This window comes from Fistularia commersonii, chromosome 4, assembly GCF_037954325.1.
Source record: "Fistularia commersonii isolate RoL2024-O1a breed Wild chromosome 4, RoL_Fcom_v1.0, whole genome shotgun sequence".
Classification (NCBI taxonomy): Eukaryota; Metazoa; Chordata; class Actinopteri; order Syngnathiformes; family Fistulariidae; genus Fistularia; species Fistularia commersonii.
In genome coordinates, this window is record NC_141287.1 from 20,008,939 (window position 1) to 20,035,104 (window position 26,166).

The following is a 26,166-nucleotide window of genomic DNA, read 5'->3' on the forward strand; positions in this document are numbered from 1 at the left end:
TGTTTCTTGCGGCGAAAAACATCCGCCCGTGTTCTCTCGACCAATCGGAGCTCTCCATAGTGGGGATGTGGAGTTCCCTGCATTAAAAGCTACATACGGACTGTAGATAATGAGATTAATGGCTGGTGAAAAGGCGCTGATGGAATCGCCGATGATCAATACCTCGGGCGACTTCCTGTTTTCACTGAACTGCTCCAGTGTGACGGGTGATTTTGGGCTCCCTGCCCAGATTGAGATAGCGGACGGACAAAGCGAGACGTTTATTTTTGGCGGGTCAGATAGGAGTGAGATGGGTATTTTCTGGAGTGGCTAAAGAACAACCTGCATCCAGGAAACCTCTAGCTCAGGGCTGTCAAACTCATTATAATGTATAAATGTAACTAAATGTAACCTCATGAAAAATAAATGTAACTACTGTAATTTCCGGACGATGAGCCGCAACTTTTTTTATGTAAACAACGATGCGGCTAATATATGGACTTTTTTGGGGGGGGGACGCTAACTAGCTTCATGCAGCTAAAACATTTATCCTCGTCACATCGGACCGATGAAACGACCGGGAAATTCTGAGTCCGTTCGACTCCGACACCGAAGAAGACGACTTTGACGGTTTTAGTGCGCAGGAGGAAGCCCGAGGTAGCGGTCAGCTAGCCGGTGCGGCTTATATTGAGGCGCGCTCAATAGTCCGGAAATTACGGTACCCCTGAATTTATTACTCATTCAAATCTAAAATGATACATATGCATTCCCATCTTTCTTGAAACAACTTTCCATCTGCGTCAACTTTTCTCTCCCTGGACATTTAGGGATCATTTGTGTTTCTCAATTCCACTTGGAGAAAATGACATCGCTGTGCGATCTAAAGGCGGGACGCCGTCACTTCGCGGGTAACATGATCGGCAAGAAATGTGGGAAATGTAGTTTACGGTCAATGCACATGTTTGACTCTTTCATTTACAGACAATCAGACCTTTTAAGACGTTCTCGCGGGCCACATTTGGCCCGCGGGCCTTGAGTTTGCTCTAGATGTAAGACGGTCAACGCATTTAAGTAATTGCATTGTGAGGGAGCAGAAGGTGGAGAGCAGAAGACCTACCGGCTACAATGACTTGCAGAGCCTTTTGGGTTGAATTGAAGGTTTGGCTGCAGAGGGAATGCAGGCGTCAAAGCCCGATGGGAACTTTGAACCCGAATCCTCGAAGAAAACAATCATTTCTGAGCGCCTTTTTGGTTAAAACACATTTTACTATTCATTCATTCATTCATTATCTAGTCACGGGGCTACGTATGGACACATACAGCAGTCCCTCATTTATTGCTTGCCTTCCTGCACCAGCAGGGATAAACAAAAATATATAACATATTGTTATATTATTATTTAAATACATTGTAACGCTTCAGGACCCGCCTCACACTCATATTTACCCAGTTAGCATCTTCCTCTGCCGGATATCTTAGAAGATGCAGAATGTCGTAGGGTTTGAAATAGATTAAAAACTGTCAGGGATAATTCACAACCAGCAGAGTAACACGACAAGTAGCGATCGCACCACAATGTGAAATAGACGTGGCAAGATGTTGGATGCGCAGGAGATGCAGAGAATGATGCTACGGTCGACCAGCGAATCAGACGCCAGGGTTGAGAACGCCATGCTCTGATTGGTCAACACGCTAGAAGATGCTACCACACCACGCACATCTGTTATCCAGTTAGGGTGTTGGATCAAAAAAAAAAAAAAAAGAAAGTGTGTTGAAACCAAGGGGCTCCAAAAAAGAAAATATTTATTTTTACATATAACGCAAAAAACGTATTATCGCATCCATGACGTTTGAGCTAAAAGCAGGCTCTTCCTCAGATGCTTGACACACATCTCCGGCAAGCACATAAAACACACGTTTTTCGCGTTACATGTAAAATAAATCATCTTTTCTTTTTGGAGCACTTTTGGTGTGCAGATTTTTTTCAAAACTCTACCATAAAAATAATAACTGACATAATGAATACATTTTCTGTATGCATTTTATCTTTTTCATGTTTTCCCCCATACGCAGGCAAAAGGGCGGGGTTGAAGGAGACGACTTCTTTCCAGAGAGAAACCTCTCAGACTTCAGCTCATGAATAAAGGATGGCGACCGCCGTTGCCTCGAAAAAAAGCCGAGCGTCTTATTGAGACACACACATTGTCCTGAAAGTTATTCGGGGCGGCTGCGGGTCAGTCCCGTTCCTTGGACGGATAACGTGCCTTTCCTTAGAAAGTGACCGAGCGTGCTAAGGGATGAACTGTTCCCCCGGTCTAGAATAAAAAAAGCCAAAAAGAAAAACAAGTCACTCGAAGTTCACGGCGACGAGGGAGATGTTTGTGAGTCTTAACACCTCCTTTCTCCTCTCCGGCCTCAGAAGGGGAAAATGTCGCGAATCAGCGCGGCGGATTTTGAACGATGGAAAAGAAAGCGGTGGCGACGGACTGGCGGGGGTCACAAAACAAACCCTTGGCGGAGGCAACCATAATAGAGTTAAAGCCGAATTGCATTTGCGCGTTGGCCGACCGTTGCACGGCGCCGCCTGGCAAAAAAACCCCGCCGTTATCAACCGTTCGCTATCGACCGACGGTTCTGTTTGGTATCGATCCGGTCGCGGATCGTCTCAGGGGACGCTCAGTCTTTTACTTGAAATCGAAATATCGACCGCTTGGTTGTTTGGCTTGTTTTTTTTTAAGGTTTAACAGAAGCGGTCGCGTATCGAACGACGTCAACCAGAAAACCCAGACTGGCAGGAACACACCTGCTCTGGCGAGCCGAACCGAATGCTTGTACCTTGTACCTTGTCTTCGGAGACCGCGGCCGACGGCGGGAGGACTCTCCGAGGAATGGATTCGTTCGTGTTTTGCTTTTCGAAGAATCACTCCCTCGCTTAGTTTGCTCTTATGAGCAGCAAAGATGTCAAATGGAGACATTTATAAGAAACGTAAAACCTGGAATAAGCATCAACCAACCATGTCAACCCATAATTCTGTGTGTTTCAGCCAAAATAATAATAATAGATGCTTTTTTTGTTGTTGTTTCCTTGCAATGCTCAGAAGGCATTTTACAATCTTAAACGACACTGGGGGGCCAAAGTTTGAAAATGGGTACAAATGGAGGCCCATGTTTATAGAAAACCTTTTGAAATTACCTCGTTGCACACAGTGAATCTGGAATTAGAAAAGCCTCTTAGTTATTGCCTATAAAACCAAATTAGCCATGAAATAAATGATAACAAATATAACAAGTAAAAGTCAGTTGGATTTATTTGTATTTATTCTTATGGCTTTATCTGAACGTTCCCCAGAGTAAATCCAAGTAAAACATTTTTCTCCAGGCAAACAACAGCCCAAAAAATTATTTCTTTCAAAGAAAAAAAAAAAAATCAGAGAAAAAAAATGTTTTCAGAGAAAAAAATATGAAAAAAAAAAAAAAAAAAAACTGCATTACTGAAAACTGAAAATGCACCAGTTTGCTGCTGTGTGATGCTCGCTAAATTTGAGCTCATCAATCGTCCCTCATTCCAGCTGCATTTTCTTTGCACGGAAGACACGCAATTGTGCCCTTTACATCCAAAGGGAAAAACCCCTCATTTCACAGTCCATTATTTATTTTTGCCATTTTCTGGGGAGAGGTTCAGTTCAAGGTTGACACGGGTGAGCAGTTCCATAAGGCTACAGATGAACGCGTGAAGCTCGCCCACCCATGATTGGCATGTCAACGCACCCGCAGTGTATTTTTGGACATGTAGTTTTATGGCGGCGCGTGGAATAAACGACCATATTTTACAGAGCATGAGGCAGAACGGTATTATAAGGCACATGGTATATAAAAACGACAAAAAATCTGTTTAGTCGAACTTTATCCATCTCATTCCTCTCCCTTTGTTCCCTAAGAAACTCGGTTTGGTCTTCTTTACTTGGCACAGTTCATCTGAGTGCTTCCTCCACTTCTGTAGCATTATTTCTTTTCGGCTGATCTATTCCCATCATCTACTGCGAGACCGAGAGCCTTGAGTTTGAATTCTGCTTCGTAAGCAAGTCTCTTAACAGATGCCATTTTGGGGGTCCTCATACGCACAAATGTACAGTAATATTTTGTCAAAGCTCAGTCTTCTACTTCTCCTTTTGGCTTTTCCCTTCAGGGGGCTCCACAGCAAATCAACCTTTTCCATCTAACCCTATTCTCTGGATTCTCCTCTCTTACACCAACTACTTTCATATCCTCTCTCACGACGTCCATCAATCTTCTCTTTGGTCTTCCTCGAGATCTCCAATTCAAGCATCCGTCTACCAAAATATTCACAATCCCTCCTCTGTACATGACTCAACCATCTCAGTCTGGCTTCTCTTGAGTTTATCTCCAAAACATCTAACATGTGCCGGCCCTCTGATGGACACATTCCTGATCCTATCCATCCTGGTCACTCCAAAAGAGAACTTCAGCATCTTCATCTCTGCAACCTCCAGCTCTGCCTCCTATCTTTTCTTCATTGTAACTGTTTCTAGTCCAAACATCATCGCTGGTCTCACCACTGTCTTGTACACCTTTCCTTTCTTTCTTGCTGATAGTTTTCTATCACATAGTACCCCTGACACTTTTCTCCACCCATTCCAACCTGCTTGGACCCGTCTCTTCACCTCCTTTCCACACTCTCCGTTGCCCTGGACTGTTGACCCCAAGTACCTGAAATCCTCCAAGTTCTTGATCTCCACTCCCTGTAGCCTCACCGTTCCACCTGAGTTCCTCTCATTCACACGCATATATTCTGTCTCGCTGCGATTAACTTTCATTCCTCTCCTTTCCAGTGCATACCTCCACCTCACTAGATTTTCCTTAACCTGTTCTCTGCTCTCACTACAGATCACAATATCATCTACAAACATCATAGTCCATGGAGATTCTTGTCTGACCTCATCTGTCCATCCCCACGGCAAAAAAGAAGGGGCTCGGAGCTGATGGAGTCCCGATGGAGTCCCACCTCCACCTTGAACTTCTCTGATACCCCTACAGAACACCGCACCACAGTCTCACAGCAAGCATACATGTCCTGCACCAGTCTAACACACTTCTCTGCCTCTCCAGACTTCCTCATATAGTACCACAGTTCCTCTCTTGGCAACCTGTAATATAATTTTTCTAGGTCTGCAAAAACACAATGCAGCTCCCTCTGGCCTTCTCTGTACTTCTCTACTAGGATTCTCAAAGTAAACACTGCATCCGTTGAAGCTCAGTATGTACCACTATTACAAAAAGTGGCAGAGGTAAGCGTACTACCTACTGTTCTCTGATTGGTTAATGGTTACCAGCCATACCTGAAGTTAGTGTGAGGTTGGAACAATATTGTATTCCAGCACTACATAATTAGTTGTCTGACGTTACAACCCATATTCAACCAAGGACCTATTTTAATACGATGTAACTGACTCAGATGTGAACGGTCCGACAATCAATCAAGCGGAGCGGCTCGGTCACTTACCAAAGTCGCACTAAAACATTTTGACAGATGTTTGAGCGCAGTGTACCACAGCAAATTGGTTCGAGGTCAGTAAGCGCAATAAAAGTTCATACATAAGGCGCACTGGATTATAAGGCGCACGGACAATTGAGAAAATGTAAGGATTTTAAGCGCGCCTTATAGTGCGAAAAATACAGTGATCATTATAAGGGCCGAAGATGATGTATTCACTGGCCGGATGCAGCCCGCAGGCCTTGAGTGTGACGTGTTTTGGTTTATTTATTTATTCATTCATTTTAAAAAGACTGGACTCTTAGCAATATCTCCTTCTTGAGATGATACCCCGTGTCTTTGACTCGAGCCCTGGTATTTCTTCTGGAACGAAAACCATCTCCTTTTTTGAAATTGTATTTATCCCGTGGCCGCGGGGAAAACTCATCATTAAAACTGAATCATGCTTTCACTGTTGACAGATAAGATGCCAAGTGGTGAGCGCGCCTCGTCACTCAGGCCGTGTTTGATCTTAAGTTATAAAACACAAATGCCTCTCCGTCTCTGCCTGGATACAAAGCGTGCACGCACGCATCCACGTGTGCAGGAACACACACACACGCAAACGCACACACTTTTTAAACAGCTGTCCATGTTGGGACACCAAATATACTCGCACTTGCCATTGGAGAGCCTAACCCTGACCCAAACTGAACCCGGCTCACACCTCACCTTTCAGCCAGACTGGCGTTTTCCGATGTTGGTAGAAGCGACAGAGCCACACACACACACACACACACACACACACACACACGCAGCAGACAAACCCGTGATCATACACAATGCAGACTGCCCTACAGGGCACATTTGTTCAAACAGAGTAAGAACAAAGAGAGCAGGTGGCACAGTCACATTACACACATGCCAAAAAAATATCTGAAGAAACAAACAATATGGCCGCTGCAGACGTTTGACTCTTTTCCCCTTTAATAAATGATAAAAAAAAAAAAAAAAAAGCTTTTAAAGCTTCGACTGAAAGACGGTTCTCCGTTTTGACCTGTACGAAATGTCCTTGTGAGAAATAACAAAATGTCTTCAGTGAAAAAGGCACTTAGATTTCCAGGCAAATTTTACATGTGGGGAAATGTTGAATAAAAACCTAATTTATATGTTTTCGGATATTTTCCTCTGATCGATTCCGCCGTCGTCGTCGTCGTAGCGATGACAGAAGAGCTGGAGAGCGGATGAAGGAAAAACCGTCCTACTTTTAATGAAAATACTAGAAATGTAGAGGTCCTGTCCTTTGCTCATAATTATTTCATGCGTCCTCTGGGGCAGGGATACTCTCATCTCGCTCTCCCGGCAAACCCGACCGGTGTCTCCGGAGCGCGGCGCGGGGTGTGTGTGCACAGCTGAGACCGGCTAATTAAATGAGGATGGTTTCTAACCGTAAGCCTCGGCCGAGGAACATTATCCTCCGTCACCAGGCAGCCGAGCGGACTCGCGGAAATGCGCGGACTTCCTGTTTGGCGTGAGGCGAGTAGAAAGGGATCCCGGACTTGCGAGCAGAGAGGCAGCGATGCCATTTTTTTTTTTTTTTTTATTTCTGCACGTGCACGAGCTCTCTCGTCGGCCGTGAACCGCGAATCAGGCCATCTAACAGCAGGTCACACTCCTCGCACAAGCCCGACACACACCGGCAGCCCGGGGCGTCTTCGCCCAATTTAATGCGCGACGCTGTGGACACAAGAACTCTCACGTGCCGCGGTGAAAACTGTTTCGGGGTTTGTTTTTTTTTTTTTTTTGGTGTGTTTTTGAAAGATAGGAGCGGAGAGGAAGGACAATAACTACCTGCCATGATTGGGATTCATGTGTTTTCGCAATGTGTGCAGCACAGCTGCTCCCCGGCCAATGGGAGAACGGCGCGAGAGGCCGGGGTCCACAAAAGGACGGATTCAGAATGAGGGATCGCTTCAAAAGAATTTGTAAAACAATGGAAAGCCCGTTTCAATCAGTCCCGCGTGGAGATAAACGGCTAAAAATAAGCACGTCGTCCTCTCCATCTTTGGGCGCCAGTCTAGCGGAGGACCGCGATTTTCACATCAGGATGAAATATCTATGTTCGGTTTTAGGGGTGTAAATCAGAGCCATCATGACGATTCGATCCGATTCGATTTCTCAAGGCAACGATTCGATGGATTCGATTTTTTTTCGATAGTTAAAAATGCCCCACGATTCGATATGATTTTTTTTAACTACAATACGATTTTTTAATACGATATGTCTTTGGCCCTTTTCGAACCGCTCGGTAACTTTTGTGGGAAAAATGTACTCTGCCGGGCAGGGCGCTGTGCTTTTTTCTGAACATTCGCCACAGTAGCTAACTTCAATTCGACATTCTTTACATATCGCCACATCCTTTACCAATTCTTTCCCGTTTTTGCGGAAGCCGAAATACTTCCACACGAACGATTTTAAACCTACGGGAGTGTGTAAGTCCGCGTCCTTCTCAGCCATATGAATGTCCGCCTCCCGAGTGTTTCAATGCGAGTGCTATGCCAAAGAGGGTGTGTCCGCTGAAAGACTGTGCTGAAAGAGGGGAAGGGAAGGGAAGCGAAGTAGGTGGAGACAAAGTAGGTTACCGCCACCCGCAGCACGGAGTGAGAATTACGCCTCAGAGCAGACTAAAAATAGACGGGTAAAATGCATACATGGATCGATACTCTTGCGGACGTGTCGATGCATCGGATCGTCAGCTGTCGCATCGATATATCGATACATATCGATTTTTTTTTTACACCGCTATTCGATTTTAACACGACAAAAATGTCAAACCATATCAAATCCAGCAGGGAGACCGGATGGAAGCGTCGTACGCTGGTGGCGGCGGGACGTCCGTCCCCGTCCCCCCGTACGGAAAAGCTCCTCGGTCGCTCTGATCTGCGAGCGGGAATATCGAGATCACGACGTCCCGCTTCGCATCAGGAAGACTTGAAAAACACAGATCCGACGGGAGGGCGGCTAGGCTAGCGGGTCAGACTCAACTAGCCTACCGGGTCTACTTCTAACAACGAGCTAGGGGTCGGGCGACCGGCGGCTCCGACGCTAAGCCGGGTGTCTACGAACACGCTCACCTCGGATTCGACAACATCCCGGAGCAGATTATAGAAAATAATCAGTGGGGCTGTAGTAGAGGCGTCTAGCCACCTCCAGGCGGGTGTAGCTGCGCAGGATCCAGGCCTGAGCGGGGCTGCCGTTACATTTCTCCACCGTGGGGCCGTAGCTGCCGTCCTGGAGGCGGCCGAGCGTCAGGCACGACCGCGTGATTACGTGAAGGAAGGTGCGCGTCTGTGGCCGGCCGGCCGGCCGGCGGCGGCAGGTGGAAAAAGGGGAAAGTTAATGTGAGTGTCATCCAGTTGATCTCGAATGAAAACGCCCAGCAGTCAATGAGAGGACGGACAGCTGCTCCCCTGACCTTTGACCCCCGAACAGCTGGCTCTAAATGAAATAACTCATTTATCTTCAGACTGCATTTAAGCCATTTTGCTTTTTTTTATCCGGCCCGCCAAACTATTTTCTTTTCTATGAAGTATTTTCAGTCAATATTGAATTTAGGAACTCCTTATTTTTTTCCCCCCCCTTTGTTTAATTTTGTATGGATGATTATATATAAGGTTGGTACATTTGAAATAAAGTTGAAATAAAATGCCAAAAAATTTTAATATTTGAAATGAAATTTTCATCTTGTTCGATTTGCACAATACCTAGTTGGGCCCCCGCATAAAAATGAAATAAAAAATGTGGCCCACGAGACAAAATAATAGCCCACCCTTGTTCTAAGCGAAGCTGCTTCAAAGTGTTATTTTCTCCAAAAAAAAAGAGAAAATTTTCACCAAATCCTTGTTTTAAAAATATCACCTGGCCTTTAACCGCCTTCACACCACCGTCATACTGGATCCTACGGCCGCGGACATTTATTACCAGAAAATGTCACGGACTGAGCTAAAATCACAAAGCCTCCTTTACTGGTTCAAATTTTTCTCTTGATTTCTCTTTGTGAGACCTTTCAAATTCATCAGGGAGTTTTTATTCCTTAACCAGATTAACGTTCATTTTATTCCACGCGTCAATGACAACCCTGACACTACACTTAAGAAATGCCTACGGTTTGTTAAAGGCGATTAATCGCGATTAATCGCAATTAATCTCCCTTGTGGAACGGCAGAGAACTTCCCATCCGGAGACGTCGGACCTTCTGAGTAGCACGTTGATCCACTATGAACCCTCGCCTCGCCGTTCCAGCGGCGAAAGGAACCGCCGTGATCACTTTTAGCGCTTAATGCATCGGTTGTCGGCTCAGAGACGACGAGAAGTCGTCCACTTGTCACTCACTTCAGGCGAGGAGCCTTCCACGTTATCACTAGCCTCAGAGCGAAGAGCAGAGAAGCTTCGCCGGCAAAGTCAAACGGAAAACCGAAAAAAATGTTCGATAGAGAGACGCCATCTGCAGAGATGCTTTCGATTCCTGGTTCTTTAGGAACCCTACGTCCCCCCTGCAGAGCAGGAAATCAAATCAAAAGTCTTGCGGGAATCCCCGACCACCCGCCTCCATGGCGGTTGAACCGCCGTTACACCCTGGAGAAGTTCTTCCAGGGAAACGTGCAGGTGATGTGCACGAAATGTGTCGCTCGGGTTTCGCTGCTGCGAGATTTCCACCGGAAAGTCCGATGAACGCCACATTTTCCCCCCGAAACCTCTCCGTTTCAATTGACTTGTCATCCGTATCGACGCTTTATTGCGGTGGCGGAGGAACCTGCGAACGGGAACCGCAGGAATACGCAGAATGCAAGGCGTCGGTTTGAAAGCGGTGATCCGATGAAATGTTAATGGTACTGTAGTCGCTCAGGAGCGCCGGCCCCCGTTGGTCACACGTGGACTAAAAATAACCTTCGCCGCTGACAGCCATGAAACCCGAAGGCTATATACAACAGAGACAAGTCCTCTCGGTTGATGAATTATTCAACTCTTCATATTAAGAATGCGCCCAGAGAACAAAGTGTAATGAATGAATTTCTCCAAGGGTTTGTTGACGGCGAGCTCTCCGTCGCGCTCAGTGCTGGATCTGCACGTCAGCCGCCGAGACGTCTCAATCACAAACGCCGTCTTTTCTAGGCCTTTTACCGGTGGACTGAAATCGCGCGCGATTCCTTCCGACGAAAGCTGCTTTCCGAGTAGAATAATCCGCGCCGCCTGCTGCCATCTCAAACCATGTTTCAGCGGTACCTTCTTTCAGTATTTATTCATTATCTCAAACAAATTTTGAGATAATGTGTCTTCATTGTCATCCGGTAAAAGTCGTCCGCAACTGTGACACACAGTTTCTGAGATTGATACAAGATAATGTGCAGATATTCTAATTATTATGAGAAAAAGCCTTTCAGCTTGTCATTATCAATGGAATTAACCCAAAACCTTTGAACTTCCACTTAATTTCCATTGAAAAACACTTTTTTTTTTTAGATATTCAGCAAATATATGGATCGCAGAAAAGTGAGATCATAGACATGACGACACATGAAAATATTTAAATATGCAACGTCTGAAAAAAATAATAATTAGACCTAATTTATGACACTTTTTCTTAAATAAAACAGCAGAAGAAAAACAAAAAATTGCATCTTAACTTTAGATCAACCTATTTGAGAGTGTCTGCACAAATTTTCTAACGAATCACATTTACTTGAGTGTCCGAGCCTGAGTTTCAAAAACCTCTTCTAAAGGAACACACAACACAAAACAGCAAGAAAACACACCTACACTCTAGATCGGATTTTATTCTCCAGACAAACAGGCTGCACTTGATATGAATAAATTCATATATAAGGGATCAGATTTAAAAAAAACAAAACAAAAACACCTACATGTCACATCCATGCAGAGGAAACGGCGGCACGACTCAAATAGGTGCTCAAACTACAGGGAAATATTTGTAGCCCTATTTTTGGAGAGAAATGACTTAAACCTCTTACCTCGAAATTATATTCCCACTTGCCAACATACTATGTGAAACGAGGAGGAGAGAGAAGAGTAAAGCTGCTGGGTGAAACTTGCCAGGAATAAGAACTGGCATAGAGCGCCACCTAGTGGCCTGTACGGGGTACTGCACCGAGTAGTGCGCTTTATTTATCCCTGAGGGACAATCAAGGGAGGGACGTCAAGAATAAAATTAAAAGAGAAAATGTGTATAAAATCAAATACGTAAATAAATAAATAAATAAAAATTAAATTAAATTGAAAGAGTTAAAGGGGAATTATGTACATATTAATTTTATTCTTGATGTTCTTGGTGTTTGTGTGTCTATATATGTATAAAATTCCTTTTTTCACTTCATTTTGTTAAAAGGGAAAAAAATGTTATTGTCAATTAAAATTTTAATTTTGTTCTTTGAGTCATTTATTTCTACATATATATACAGGACTGTCTCAGAAAATTAGAATATTGTGATCAATCTTATGTAATGCAATTACAGAAACAAAAATTTGTTTTTCATGATATTCTAATATTTTGAGATAGGAATTTTGAGTTTTCTTAAGATGTAAGCCATAATCAGCAATATCAAAATAATAGAAGGCTTGCAATATTTCAGTTTATTTGTAATGAATCCAGAATGTATATCTTTTTTTGTAATTGCAGAAGAGAAGATAAAGAACTTTATATATATTCTAATTTTCTGAGACAGTCCTGTATATATTTATATAATTCTCTTTTTTCAACCAATTTTATTAAAAGAGTAAAAAATGTTATTGTCAATTAAAATTTCAACTGTATTCTTTGAGTAATTTATTTATACACATATATATATATATACTGCTCAAAAAAATAAAGGGAACACTTGAACAACACAATGTAACTCCAAGTCAATCACACTTGTGTGAAATCATAGTGTCCACTCAGGAAGCAACACAGATTCATTTGGACTTGTTTTAAGGACATTACATCAAAGTTGGATCAGCCTGGAGTTTGTTTTTACACTTTAATTTTGAGTGTGATTCCTAATCCGGACCTCCATGGGTTGATACAATTGATTTCCATTGATCATTTTTGTGTGATTTTGTTGTCAGCACATTCTACTGTGTGAAGAGCAAAGTATTTCATAAGAATACCTCATTCATTAAGATCTAGGATGTGTTTTTTAAGTGTTCCCTTTATTTTTTTGAGCAGTGTATTTATATATATGTATAAAACTCTCTTTTTCTCTTAATTTTATTAAGAGAGTAAAAAATGTTATTGTCAATTAAAATTTTTATTTTATTGTTTGAGTAATTTATTCATACATATATGTACACATATATGAAATTATCTTTTTTTCTCTTAATTTTATTCACTGAGATCTTTTTTTATCAATGTCAATTAATTTTTTTTTTTTTTTAGTTTTGATTTTATATATATATATATATATATAAATTACTATATTCTCAGACACAATCAATCAGCATCTCACCTTGTCCTTGGGACCGCATTGAGCGTAGAGAGACTGCGAGTAAACTGCGAGTAAACAGTTTAAGAGAGGACAACCTGATTCCTACCTCTGCGTCGTACTCAAACATCTGGTTTCCCCTCATGTGGTGACACTTGAGCATGACGACGGGGCCGTTGAGGCGGGACACGTCCAGGCAGAGGTCGTCTGTCCTGATCTCCTTATCGGCCGTGTAGGAAAACACCTGGAATCAAGGCGCCGACAGCGGTATCATTATTTCTAATGTAAAACGAGGCAAAACATCAGGACAGAGACAAATATCGAACAGATCCAAGTTCATTTCCAAATTTCTAAATATTTATGGTAGGTGTCTCCGTCTCCCCACCTGGTTTCCTCCCATGCCGTGGCAGTTGAAAAACCCCACTTTCTCGTTCTCCTTGCGCCCCATGTTGTCCACGCACTGGTTCGTCTCCACATTTCTGATCTGCCGGCGAGAAAAAACACACATTTAAAGCAGTATTTTTATATTAAAATAAAATATGCGTAATCACACATATGCTTAAGGCCTTGAAAAAAATACCCCTTTGCAAAAAAAAAAAAAAAAAAAAAATTATCATTCATCTCTCACTGGGATTAAACATTACAGAATAAATCTGCAAATATTCTTTGAAATTTCACAACCACGTCAGTGTTTGTGACCCGGAAGCGTTGGGTTTCCACGTCATTGGCTTCAAATGTGAGCGAGAGCGATGTCTTTATGCCCAAGCGTCCTTTAGCAAGACGGTGAAACAGTCAAAAAAATAAATAAAAATAAAATAAATTAAACATATTCTTCACATCATATTTTGTCGTGCAAAAGGTGTTAAATGCATCGACAGAAGCGAGTCTTAACACACTCCGCCTGGAGGGGAGGTAATTTTCCCAAAACACAAAATTATCTGTGTGTGTTAAAGGAGTAAAGATTACTTGGTTAAACACCGAGCGCTTCAAGTCAAATAAAATACATTTTCTTATTTTTTCCGCTTTTACCGAAAAGGTTCGAAAAGCAGAGGAGTCGACGTTTTCTGAATGAAAACGTCGACTCCTCTGCTTTTGAATAGAAGAGAAGATCCTTGAATCCTCTCCTCCTTTGTGCTCCTGCCTCAGATCCATCCAGAGACATCAAACATTCATATTGTTTATTTTCCTTTTCATTTCTTTTGTCTTTGCACAAGAAGTCCCTGGTCACGCTTGCATCGTAACCATGACAACAGACCGGCGCTCAAGCAGCCGGGAGTCAAGGCCACATCAGATCAGACTGCCACAGGATTGGGAGGCACGCGCGCACACACACACACACACACACACACACACACACACACAAACGGGTAAAGGTTTTGCTGCTATAGGCTGTGAGCCAAAATAAAGTAAACCTTTATTCCCACTGAATTTTGACATGCGTTTTCAAAATTCCCCATTTCTCGCTCACAAAATCGCCCCTTTGGAGAATATTTTCCTATTTTTAGTTTTTTTTTCCAGCCTTTTACTGAGTCGGGCGATGCTCGATCGAGCGTTTCATCGCCTAGGAAACCGTTGATGATGTTCCGCAAGGACGTGAGGAATCGGTTCAACCGCTTCTGAACTAACATATCTGTCAAAAAGGTCCCGACGTCCACGGAAAGGTGTCGCATTTTCCTCCTGACAGCTCATTGGCTGCTTAGATAACCCTCCAGAGATACCTGTTAAACCCAAACATAAGAAAAAACTCTTTCCTAATCACCAGATATGCTGTGAAAATGCAAAAAAAATAAAATGTGATGGATGGCGGCGTGCAAAGGAAAAAGCGGCGCTCATCCCACGGCGATATTAAACCTAATGACGGCTGCGGTTAATGAATGGCTGATTGCGAGTTACGGAGGCAGGGAGGGAGCCGCGTCCTAACGTAGCGCTGATGATAAACGACGAATAAGAATCGAGATTAGGAGCGCTCGACCGGTGTTTCAGGTGCAAAAGGAAACGATCGAACGTTATTTAAAGAGATCTTCCAAATAATCTCCTTCCAGTGGAGAATATCACAGGGAATTTCGCTCGGCGTTCCACTTGAAGCTTCCGGATTGATAAAGTCAAACCGAACGCACTTACGCGTGTTTTATTTTCTCTATTTATTCCACTCCGCGCTACTAAACTGAGCGGCACGTCGGGCCGATTCTTATCTCGCAGCCTCGCCGCCTGTAGTATAATTATGTAAACACGTGATTCAGATCAATACCTTCTGCACAAACACCCCCTTGTTTATTTACCGCACGAGTTCAATACTAACAGTTGGGGATGTTTAGTTTCAGCCCTCGCCGGATCCTCGGATTTTCACTTTTTTTTTTTTTTTTTCTCTCCTCAGAGCGACGACGTTCTGTGAACACACAACCCGGAGGCAAAGACTTACTGGATCTGATGAAATGTAGCAGTGTGTGTGTGTGTGTTTGTGTGAGATCAGAGTATATACACAACAAAAAAAAAAAAAAAAAAGCTCATACTTCACCAAGGGAGAAGTATCTTCTTGGGATCTGGGAGTCTGGGTAGATGTTCTCCAGGTACCAGGAGAAGGGTTTGCACTTCAAGGCTTCGCGGAGGGCTTTACGGGAAGAAACGTCGCCGTAGTTCACGCGCATCACTCCTGCGACAACCGAATTACACAAAACATAAATACAATAGTAGTCAATCCAAGCAGGACGGTCACCTACAGTCATCGGATACTGAAATGCTTTTATTTCGGAGTTTGTTTTGGTCTTTTCCAACATAAATAAACAGCAACATACGCACGTGCAATTTAAACATGAATAGATGACAAACAGTCCCCCCCAAAAAGATAAACAATCCATCCAGTTGAACATCAAGCCCTCTTTGGAATGAAGACGAGAACCAGAATGTGTGGTTATTTGTGCGCCGGGGAGTTGAGAATTCAGTATTATATCTTTTAGTCGTATTTCTAAATGTTTTTCAAGGGTGTTTTTATTTCTAAATCATTCCGTGTTTTCCATATCTGTTTAGTTTTTTTTTTTTAAACACAAGTCCACAGTTACAGGCTCGGATCCGAAACACCTTCCGGATGTGATCCGGAAGCGTATCGTTATTTTAGAGTCCGCTCGATGGATTTCAGGGCGAGTAAAACACAGCGGCGCCGCTGCTAAATAAGAAACAACAAAAAAGAACAACAGCGACTTATTTGGGCCGAGGCGGACGGTGGCGTCGCTGCCCTAAAATGAAATTTTAAGGTGAGCGGATAAAAGCCAGCCGCCATCTCCGCGGGTCGCGGCGTCGCACGTCGCCGATGACGAACGGCCCCTTCGAAGACAAAATCGCCGTCGCCCAGCGGGGACCGTCTTCCCGAGTCGACGCTATATCCCGCCAGCTGGGTCTGGCGCCGGCCGCCGCTCGATTCTTCGCCGGCCGCCGGGGGAACGCGGCACGCAGGAAGGACTCATCCATCACGGCCCGCCGAGCCTCCCGCCAGACTCGGGGAGAAGGTCGAAATTTGTGCCTTAATCCAGACCCGCAGATTACGGATGATCCCTCAAAGGTTGGCCGGCGTCTAAAACACTTAACCGGAGATTTCCGGGACGGCGCTGTCTGCTAAAGGGTAATCACATTACCCCGCCGACAGATGGAGGGGGATTCTTCTCTCGCCGCGTCTGCGAGCCTCCCAACGTTTTTGTCAGAGGTACATTGAAATTTAGCAATCCAGAAAATGTCATCCCCGATATTTTATTGTAGTTTTAATGTCGTAGAAGTGTCGTAAACTATCCGACATCCAGCATTAGTTTTTAGTAGCTGTCAAAACTATTTTTTTTTTGTTTTTTTTTTTTTTTGGAGGGGGATTTCATTAGAAAAATTGTCAATTAGGTGTTTTTTTGGGCAAGAAATTCAAAAGTTCAAGCATGAATAAGTGTGAGGGATAATTACAGAGAAAATACGAGAAAGTTCATATTTGGAAGAGATAAACTTACAAGCTGATATATCTGGTTCCGGTGGCAGTGAAAGGCTTTTATTTGTCTTATACGGCCGTCATGTGGCTTTAACAACTATAATTCCCAGCGATGATTTACGATACGATTGTATCGACGGGGGCTCGATATTGTGACTGTCTTTGTGCTTTTGGGTCCCCTCTGGACGTCCGCTTTGTGTTTATTAAAAAGGACAAAAAAAAATGATCTGAAAATAAATGCAGGACGCGAGAAGTAAAATACTTTTCTTTTTACTCCCATTTGCGAATTATCCGCGGCATAATGGGATTGTTCATCCCTGCTGCTGCTGACACGCGTTGAGCCGCATTTTGTAATAACTGTACATTTTGTAATAAACATCCAAAATGTAATAACTTTTTCCATTTCATTTTGTAATTAAGCCGCATTTTGTAATAAACTGCCCCAATGCATTTTGTAATAAATTTTGCCGCATTATGTAATAAGTTATTACATTTTGAGAAGATGATTACAAAATGCACTTGCAACTTTTTTATTCTCTCGGAAATGTAATAACATGGAATTTATAGAATATTCTCTGTTAATGCAGCCTTTGAATAGTGTACTGATAGTAATTGCTAAGTGCTGCTACTAAGCTAATACAGTGATACTAATAATAGGCCTAGCTTTTACAAATACTTTAAAGTAAAATAAAATACAATTAAGAAATATATAAACTATGCTTTAGAATTGTTATTACATAGTGCACCATGTTATTACATTTCCTAGAGAAAATGTAATAACTTATTACATAATGCGGCAAAATTTATTACAAAATGCATTGGGGCAGTTTATTACAAAATGCGGCTTTATTACAAAATGAAATGAAAAAGTTATTACATTTTGGACGTTTATTACAAAATGCATCGTTATTACAAAATGCGGCTCAACAAGGACACACTTGCTGCAACACTATGCTGAGCTGCATTTTGTAATAACAATGCATTTTGTAATAAACGTCCAAAATGTAATAACAGAGAATATTCTATAAATTCCATGTTATTACATTTCCTAGAGAATAAAAAAAGTCGCAAGTGCATTTTGTAATAATCTTCTCAATATGTAATAACTTATTACATAATGCAGCAAAATTGATTACAAAATGCGGCTTTCTTACAAAATGAAATGAAAAAGTTATTACATTTTGGACATTTATTACAAAATGCGGCCTTAACACACGTGATAACGTGCGACTCTAAAAAGGTGCGACGCCGAGCTCGGCTTCATACCTGGTGAGATGATGTAGAAGAAATCCTTGAAGTCGTCCATCCACACCTCTGCCAGACGCCTGTTGTTCTTGTTAATCACTTGACCCGTTCCCCCGGGGAAGCTGTACGGAGTGGCCTTCCGGAAAACGTGTCCGACGTGGGAGCACGTGACGATTTCCAGAGAGCCGCCGCACTGCCAGATCTGTTGGCGCGCCGGGACAATTTAGAGTTACACAGCGGGAATGAAAGCACACACACGCCGCCAATTTGAGGCGATGAAGATGCCGGAGACGCGCTAATTCCTGTTTTTGATCATTCCTCACAGCTTGATCTTTAGATCAACCAGAAAGAAAAAAAAAAACTGCTATCAAAAGGGAGATACTGCTCTGGGAAGTTTCTGAAATTAAACGACATGAACATGTTTTGGCATTACGAGTAATCCTGACTTAAAACGACTCCCCGACGGTCGGCTAATATACGTCCTGAACGCTGACCATTATTTCAAGAAATAGGCGCCAGCAACCAGCGCCACCTTGAGTGCAGGATTATCAAGAGTTTTCTTCTATACACACATACACATATAAATATATTTATGTGTGTATATAGTCACCTTAAAATAATTGCCATTGTCAATTGTCACTTTTTGACAAAAATGATCAACTCCTAATTCAACAAAGCACTATTTTTTTGTTTGTATCTATATATATATATATATATATATTTATTTATTTATTTTTAACAAAAAAGATATCTATATATATATATGTGTCACCTTAAAATACTGCCATTGCCAATTGTCATTTTTTTACATTTTTAACAAAAGTGATCATCATTTTTTTCTAAATCAACTCCTAATTAAAAAAAAAAAAAAAACACAATTTTTTTAGTTTTTATATATATATTCATATATATATATATATATACAGGGACAATGATATTCCAAAAACTGCCAGCAGACTTCCAAGCTGAGGTTGACAGTTTCTGTGAGTTTCCTGAAAAGCAAGTCATTTTATAAAACAAATTTCCCCCCAAAAATGCAACTTACATAATTTTTTCTTCCTCATTATGCATTTTTCAGTTGGTGCGACTTCTACTACGCAAAATACGGTAATTAATACATATATATATATATTTTAGCTTATTTGATTACAACTTTGTCTCCCCTATTTGTTATTATTTTCACTATTACTTTTAAAATCTGTATTTTGTGGCTATGTATGTCTGTTTGCGGTGAGAGTGGGACTCTTTATCACCGACTCCGTTCAGGACTTTTACGGACAGAATTTCCGGGCTCCTCCTGGTCGTCCAGGGGATCCGGTTTAGCGGCCGCAGGATGGAGTCCCTGCTGAGCTGTTGTGTGAGATTAAAATTCCCTCCGGACGGCCGGCCTCTTACCCTGAATGACATCTCCAGGTTCTCTCCGCCCCAAATATCCATCCCCGGATCGTAGCTTCCGATTTCCTCGAAGTAGCTTTTGTCGATGGAGAAAAGTCCTCCCGCCATGGTGGGGGTTCTGCGAGACACACAACAGATTCGCACAGGAAGCGGCATTACGCCCTCTTTATTCTGCACTTATTAGGACTTACATGTGACTCAGAGGCATATTTAGAGTATAATAAGGCCAATTTGTTTGACAATTGGATACAAAACCTTGGAGGACTGACGACTTTCATCTTTTAATGAACCCTGTGTTGAATCCCGCTCCGAAATCAAGAGCATCGTTCGTCGCGGGGTGCGATTTGCATACAGATGATGCGGCGTTATTACTGTGTGCCGCCAAAATAATAAAAAAAAAAAAAAAAAAACCTCAAGCGTAAGCAGGTTTTATTTGTCTATTTTTACAATAAAATGAGCTAATACATACACGGGTGTCGCTGGGATGATTTTATCAGTCGGATGAAAAGAAACTTTGTATTTGCAGATGGAATGTCACTTTCAATGAGGATAGAGCGGATAAAAAAATAAATACCGTCTCTGTTACATGCTGTCAAGTCAATCGAGCGAGCTTTATTTTAGACAAGAGACGTCTGTTCGTACCAAAAGTCTTCTCTTCCTTTTATTTCAGTGGCCCCCCCAAACTACGGTTTGGGGGCCGGATACGGCCCGCCTCCACATTTTGCCCGGCCCCTGAACAATACCGGGAATGCATTATGATTTTTTCTTCATTTGGGACATTGTGACTTGTACATGCATAGAGCGTAACGTTCTATTCCACCGTAAAACCCTGAAACCCTTCCCTCAAAAAAAAAAAAAAAAATTCTGGACACATCCATGTCAAATGATACGGGAAAATGACGAAAAGATAAGTTAAGAGTAAAATAGATACAGAATGCAGGGTATTTAATCTGCGGTGGACAAACGATTATTTTTTTTGTTCAATTCAAAGAAATGGCTGTTAGTCTCATCTGTCAAGAGATGAGACAAAGACATTATTCCTTAATAATGTTATTATTCATTTTCTGTTATGTTTTTTTTTTTCTCCCCAAGATCCCAGAAAGGGTTAATTTTTGGTTATGTGTGGCTTTCCGGAAAACAATAAATGTTTATGTTTAGACACCTCTGCGATCGTCACACTTTTTGTTACAAACTGGCCCGGCCCCCCCGTCAGAGAAGGGAAAAGGTTATCTGGCCCTCGCAGGGAAAAGTTTGGGAACCCCTGATTTATTTGGACCTTCTCGCCGCTGAGTCGTAATCAAACAGCGTCGCCTCCAAATGCATGGGAAAAGGCGGCCGGGTTCACCTGACGGGCAGCGTTCTGTCTCCCTTGCGTCGGTCCATCTCGCGCTGAGGCACCGGGTACCAGCGGAAATTCAGCTTCCAGTTGAACCCGCCGTAGGTCATGTCCGAGCCCGCCATGTACTCAAAGGTCTCGTCGCTGATGACGTCGATGATGGGGCAAACCACGGCGGTCCTACGAGAAAAAAAAAAACAGAAAAACAGCCAAGTGTCAGAATGAGTCGCAAACTAAAGACGCGGCGACGAATTTGAATCTTAGCAGCTCTACTGCCATCTACAGGCTCCCTGCTGAAACCGCATTTTCGGTCGCATTTTGTTTTTACAAACATCTAAATATGAATCTTTAATCCTTCTTTGGGGTTACATTTTATGTAAATAGGTGAGCAATCGGGTTAATTTTCCATTTTCAGATGATAAACTTTATTGATCCCCATAGGGGAAATTCCTTTGTCACATCAGCGTAAGCGTTATAATGTAACACGACATTAAAATAATGAAATAATAATTCAAAATGAAAATGAATATGAATATAAATATAGATAGAGAGACAGCAGACAACAACATCAACATCAGGGGAACAATGGACAACAGAAAGGTGTCGTGTAAAAAATACACAACAAGAACTAAACAACATTATATATAAAGTAACAATAGCAATGGATAAAATAAATAAACAAAAAAAGGCAGGATAAATCATCGAACCCACCAACCCAGTTTGAGCAAATCCTTTTTTAGGGATCGGCTAAAATAACTAAAATAAAATTTATTTTATTTTAGTTCGTCCATTTTTAAAAAGTCATTTTTAATTTGAATATTATGGCGACCTTGTAACATCTAAATAAAACGTGTTCTTAATAAGCCGCTGCACTCGGCAGCACACAGAGAGTTTGGTTTGCTGCCAGTGGATAATTTTAATTTGGCTTTTTTTTTCTTAAATACAAGGACTGAAATAGACATTGAGTATTTTGCTTAGAAGTAACCTTCAACCCAACATTTTTTTTTCAGGGTTCAAAATGTTTTATTGGATGAAGAAACGTAGTTTTGTTTTCTCTGCAGTTATTCATGTATTTAAAAAAAATGTAACGCATGTTTTGTTTCTCCATAGCACAAAAAAAAAAAAAAAAAACCTTATATGTCGCGTTTATTAATTTTAAATTTCAAAAGGATCGTGTGGTTCCCTGTGTTTTCTTTACTGCTCTAAATGGCTTTTTGAGTGGTAAAGGTTGCCGACCCCGGCCTTAAGGCAACGGTCGCGCTGCAGGACGTCCAGCCTGTCGGAATCCTAATGTCCAGGAACACAAACATTACATATTTTAATATTTATTTAGCCTTTTAGAATATGTGGAGTTCTCGCCCATCTGGTTGCTTAGAGTTATGAGGTGGAAGCTCTTAACGGTCCTTGTGATATTAGTTTATTTTGGTCATTCATTCACGTCTTTTTTAAATTGCATGAATACAGTCCCTCTTTTATAGCTGGGGTAACCGTCCAGAACCAGCCGCGATAAACGGAAAATAGCGACCATATTTTTATTTTAATATTTATAAATATTTGAGAGCTTTATGACCCCCTACACACTCTAAGTACTGGTAACCTTTCCCGTACTCTGGTAAACACTTCCTATACTTGTAACCAACATGATCGCTCTGTGAAAAGGACGAGGTGAGACGCTAAATGCATGCTATGCACAAGACATGCAGAGAAAGATGCTACGGTTGCTGAGCCAATCAGAGCCCAGAATACATAACATTATGCTCTGATTGGTTGCCACCCAAGAAAATGCTGATAAAAATAATATGCATGACACTACATTTATACCGCAAAAACCTGTGGTATAGTGAAAAATCTGCGATATAAAATTGCATCGCAGGTTAAAAATCCATATTGCGTATCTTATATTGAATACAGATATTTATCCACAATACAGTTTGAAATTTAAAATTTAAAATTCAAAAACTTAAAAAAACAGCGAGACAGCAAAAGGTGAATTTCACGGCAATTTCAGGGGTCCGATGTGACGAGACTAAATGTTTTGGTGACGAAAAAAATCCATAAATTAGCCGCAGTGTTCAAAGCCTGACGAAAAAGTAGCGGCTTATAGTCCGGAAATGACGGCATAAAAACACTAGCAATGAATTTTCACATGATCAACGATTGAAAACGTCATGGTTGCAGGATATGCTGTCTCGATAATGAATATATGAATGAATAAAAGCTCATGCTGTTAAAAAAATAAAAATAAAAGTCTGCTTTTAAAGTTCTTTAAATCCACTGACACACACATCAAAACAACAACTGCTGCAATCAGCAGACGGTGCGACATCCATCTTTTCTGAGTCCTCATATTTGAAAACAATGAAAACTCGAGAAAAACGGCCTTTATTTGCGACCTCGTCAACATCGGCTGTAGCAGCTTCAACGCGGAAAGGAGAAAGATTTACTCCGGGGCGGCGGGAGCTGACGGCGCAAAAAATAATTATCTTTTTCTTTCAGCGGCGTCGTGCTCAGATGGAGAAGTCAGCGCTGACACCGTGCGGTCGCATCAATATTCAAATGGGGATCCGGCTCAAGCACCCAGACGTGGGATTGAAGTGAATTTTGATAATGTCAAATCTTATTAAATTTACAGGACCGGAATGGGGGGGGGGGAAAAAAAAAAAAAAAACAAGATTAAAACAATTCCCCGAGCGCTACCGGATCCTACCTGTCCTCCTTGATGCGGGCCAGCAGGGGCTCCAGCCAGCCCACCGTGCACTCGCAGTGAGCGTCCAGGAAGGTGATCACCTGACCTTTGGTGGCGGCCGCCCCCCTCAGCCGGGCTCTGATGAGACCCGAACGCTGCTCCATCCTCAGGATCCTCACCGGGACCTCCAGCGTCCGAACGTAGTCGTCCAGCTTCTTCCTCAGGAAGTCTGTGCCCGATCAGAAGTGCGTATAATTAAACCCCATTGGTTCTTAAACTGTGTTTTACAGTTTTGATTGTTTGTCGGCGAATCCATTGTTATGAAGCGGAAAAATCGAAACTACTCTCGGATATATTGTGCACAAAATGATGATAAATGAATGAATTATCAGGGTTTAAATTTAGCTTTCCTGCCCTGCGGAGTAATTATAGATTCTCTAAATCTGTGCACATCGGAGTAGCAACGCTCCTCTGATCCGCCATGCAGCTTCGCCCGCTCACTATCATAATTTCATAATTCAAATCATCATGTGATCCTTAAAAGAAATAATTTTCCAAAGAACTCATGTTAGGATGAATTCAGCTGGAACTCACTAAAACTGCTATACATGCAATATCTGTTTGTTCACATTTAATAACAAATGCTAATATCAATAAACATCTATGACGCCTTTCACGTTTAAAACTCGTCTCACAAAATTCCAGGAGTGAGACGTCAGCAAAAAAAAAAAAAAAAAAAAAGAATAGGATCATTTCCTTCCAAAGTGTACGCAAAGTGTACGTTTCTGTCAGCGACCGAAACAATAATGGGCTGGTTGTCCACGGCGGAGGATACCAACCACGCTCGCTGAAATCGTCCACGAGCACGATCTCCACCAGCAAGTGCCTGGGAGAGCGATTGAGGACGCTGTGCACGGTCCGCAGCAGGGTGCTCCACGCCTCGTTGTGAAACACGATGACGATGCTCGTGTTCGGCAGGTCGTCTGGGTACACTTTGGTTTTGCAGCTGAAAAAGAGGAAGAGAGAACATCAGCGGATAGAAATAAAGCCGGGTCCCTCACGTGGTTGTCAATCGAGCAGGAACGGAGTCAAAGTTTACCGGGTTCTGCACATTTTTTTTTTTTTTTTTTTTTTTCCCCCCCACACACCCGTCCGGTTCGCTTCACTCGCCGTCTGGCTCGGTTTAACATTAAAAAAAAAAAAAGAAATTAAACCGTTTTTATAAAGCCATAATATTCATTTCAAATTGCAAAATACACTTGCAAAATACATATTTTTTTACATATTACATATTTACAAATACATATTTTATTGCCTGTTTACATATTGTATAGTTATTTTATTGCCTATCTGTATATTTTATATATATTGTCTATTTTGTACAGTTTTATATTTGTATTGTCCAGGACAACAGATGGAAATTAGCGATGAGCTCCAATCTGGTACAAACATCTCTGCCTCTGTGCTTATTGTAATTGTACACTGTCCTAATAAACTTCTAAACAAACAAACAAATTAAGCGTTATGAAACAGACATTTGTACCTTTTTTCCAAAAGTAAACCCATACATTTACACAAACAAAATAGAATACAGCTGAACAAAAAGCCACATGTGCATCACTCACGCTGTAGCCAGAGCAGACTCACGGATAAATTACCTAAAATCAGAACAACATACATGAAAACAATGTAACATACATGTGAAACAGTCAGAGGAGCGCAACAAGTAGTACAAGCACAGTAGCACACACACACGCTAAGTGCAACACCCTGCATCAGGAAAAAAATATGCACATTTTTTTAAAAACTGCGAAAACTTCCATCAAATAGAGCCTAATAATCCCATTGTAATTCTACATTCAAACTGCCATGATATACTGTACAACAATCCAACATTCATTCCAACTCATTCATGCCAGTTTTAGATTGTTTTTTGCATGCTGAGCGCATGCATGTGTGTGCACGGCGCTAATCTATGTCCCTCCGAAAATAGTGCTGAAGCAGTCTTGAGGCACAGAAAAAGAAAAAAAAAAACACATATCTCTAACAGGACTTGAGCACTTTTGAAAAAAAATAATAATAATAATAAATAAAAATTGCAAATATTTTGATGAAAAAATATTTACCCAGCTACATGTTTCTTCCTTACAATAAAATGCACCCTCGGCATCATTCATTTAAGAATACAAGCATATCTGAAGAATTAAAAAGCACACCACCGATAGACCTTGGCTAAATGATGTCAACATGTTTCGCTCCTGCACACTATTTCATTGTATCAGAAGCGAAAAAATAAATAAAATTAAAAAAAAAAAAAAAAAACAGGAGCAGAGGAGGGTTACGGCTGCCGGCTCGTGACGCCATCGGTGCAAAAGCATCATCTCCGAGTGACGTGGAAAATGCGAAAAAACGCAAGCGATGCCGGAGCGTCCTTGTCTGGACGTGAAAGTCAAAGAGTACGAATGTGGCGGGCTTGGGATGGCACAAGATGACACTGAATAAAAAATGAGCCTGCATTAGAGGGGAGGGGAGATGGACGGCCGACAGGACAACCCGGGTATCTTTGGGCGGGTGAAAGAAGCCATCCGCTCGGTAACC

The 26,166-nt window shown here is 41.9% G+C and overlaps 1 protein-coding gene across 4 annotated transcripts in view; it reads right to left on the reverse strand.

Moving 5' to 3' along the window:
• Nucleotides 1–26,166, reverse strand: part of galnt13 (polypeptide N-acetylgalactosaminyltransferase 13) — a 52,837-nt gene that overhangs the window by 3,274 nt on the left and 23,397 nt on the right. The window contains exons 4-13 of one of the 4 annotated variants that reach the window (XM_086145874.1): nucleotides 24,408–24,574; nucleotides 23,590–23,797; nucleotides 20,892–21,062; nucleotides 19,547–19,664; nucleotides 18,173–18,353; nucleotides 15,459–15,598; nucleotides 13,334–13,432; nucleotides 13,058–13,192; nucleotides 11,500–11,529; nucleotides 8,605–8,818 (exon numbers count right to left, since the gene is read on the reverse strand). In XM_086145874.1, coding sequence (XP_086002000.1) covers nucleotides 8,633–8,818; nucleotides 11,500–11,529; nucleotides 13,058–13,192; nucleotides 13,334–13,432; nucleotides 15,459–15,598; nucleotides 18,173–18,353; nucleotides 19,547–19,664; nucleotides 20,892–21,062; nucleotides 23,590–23,797; nucleotides 24,408–24,574 — 1,435 coding nt within the window. In that variant the 3' untranslated portion in view covers nucleotides 8,605–8,632. Of the gene's footprint in view, nucleotides 1–8,604; nucleotides 8,819–11,499; nucleotides 11,530–13,057; nucleotides 13,193–13,333; nucleotides 13,433–15,458; nucleotides 15,599–18,172; nucleotides 18,354–19,546; nucleotides 19,665–20,891; nucleotides 21,063–23,589; nucleotides 23,798–24,407; nucleotides 24,575–26,166 lie in introns of those variants that run through there. The other 3 variants (XR_015106075.1, XR_015106074.1, XM_086145875.1) reach the window with 3 other exon arrangements.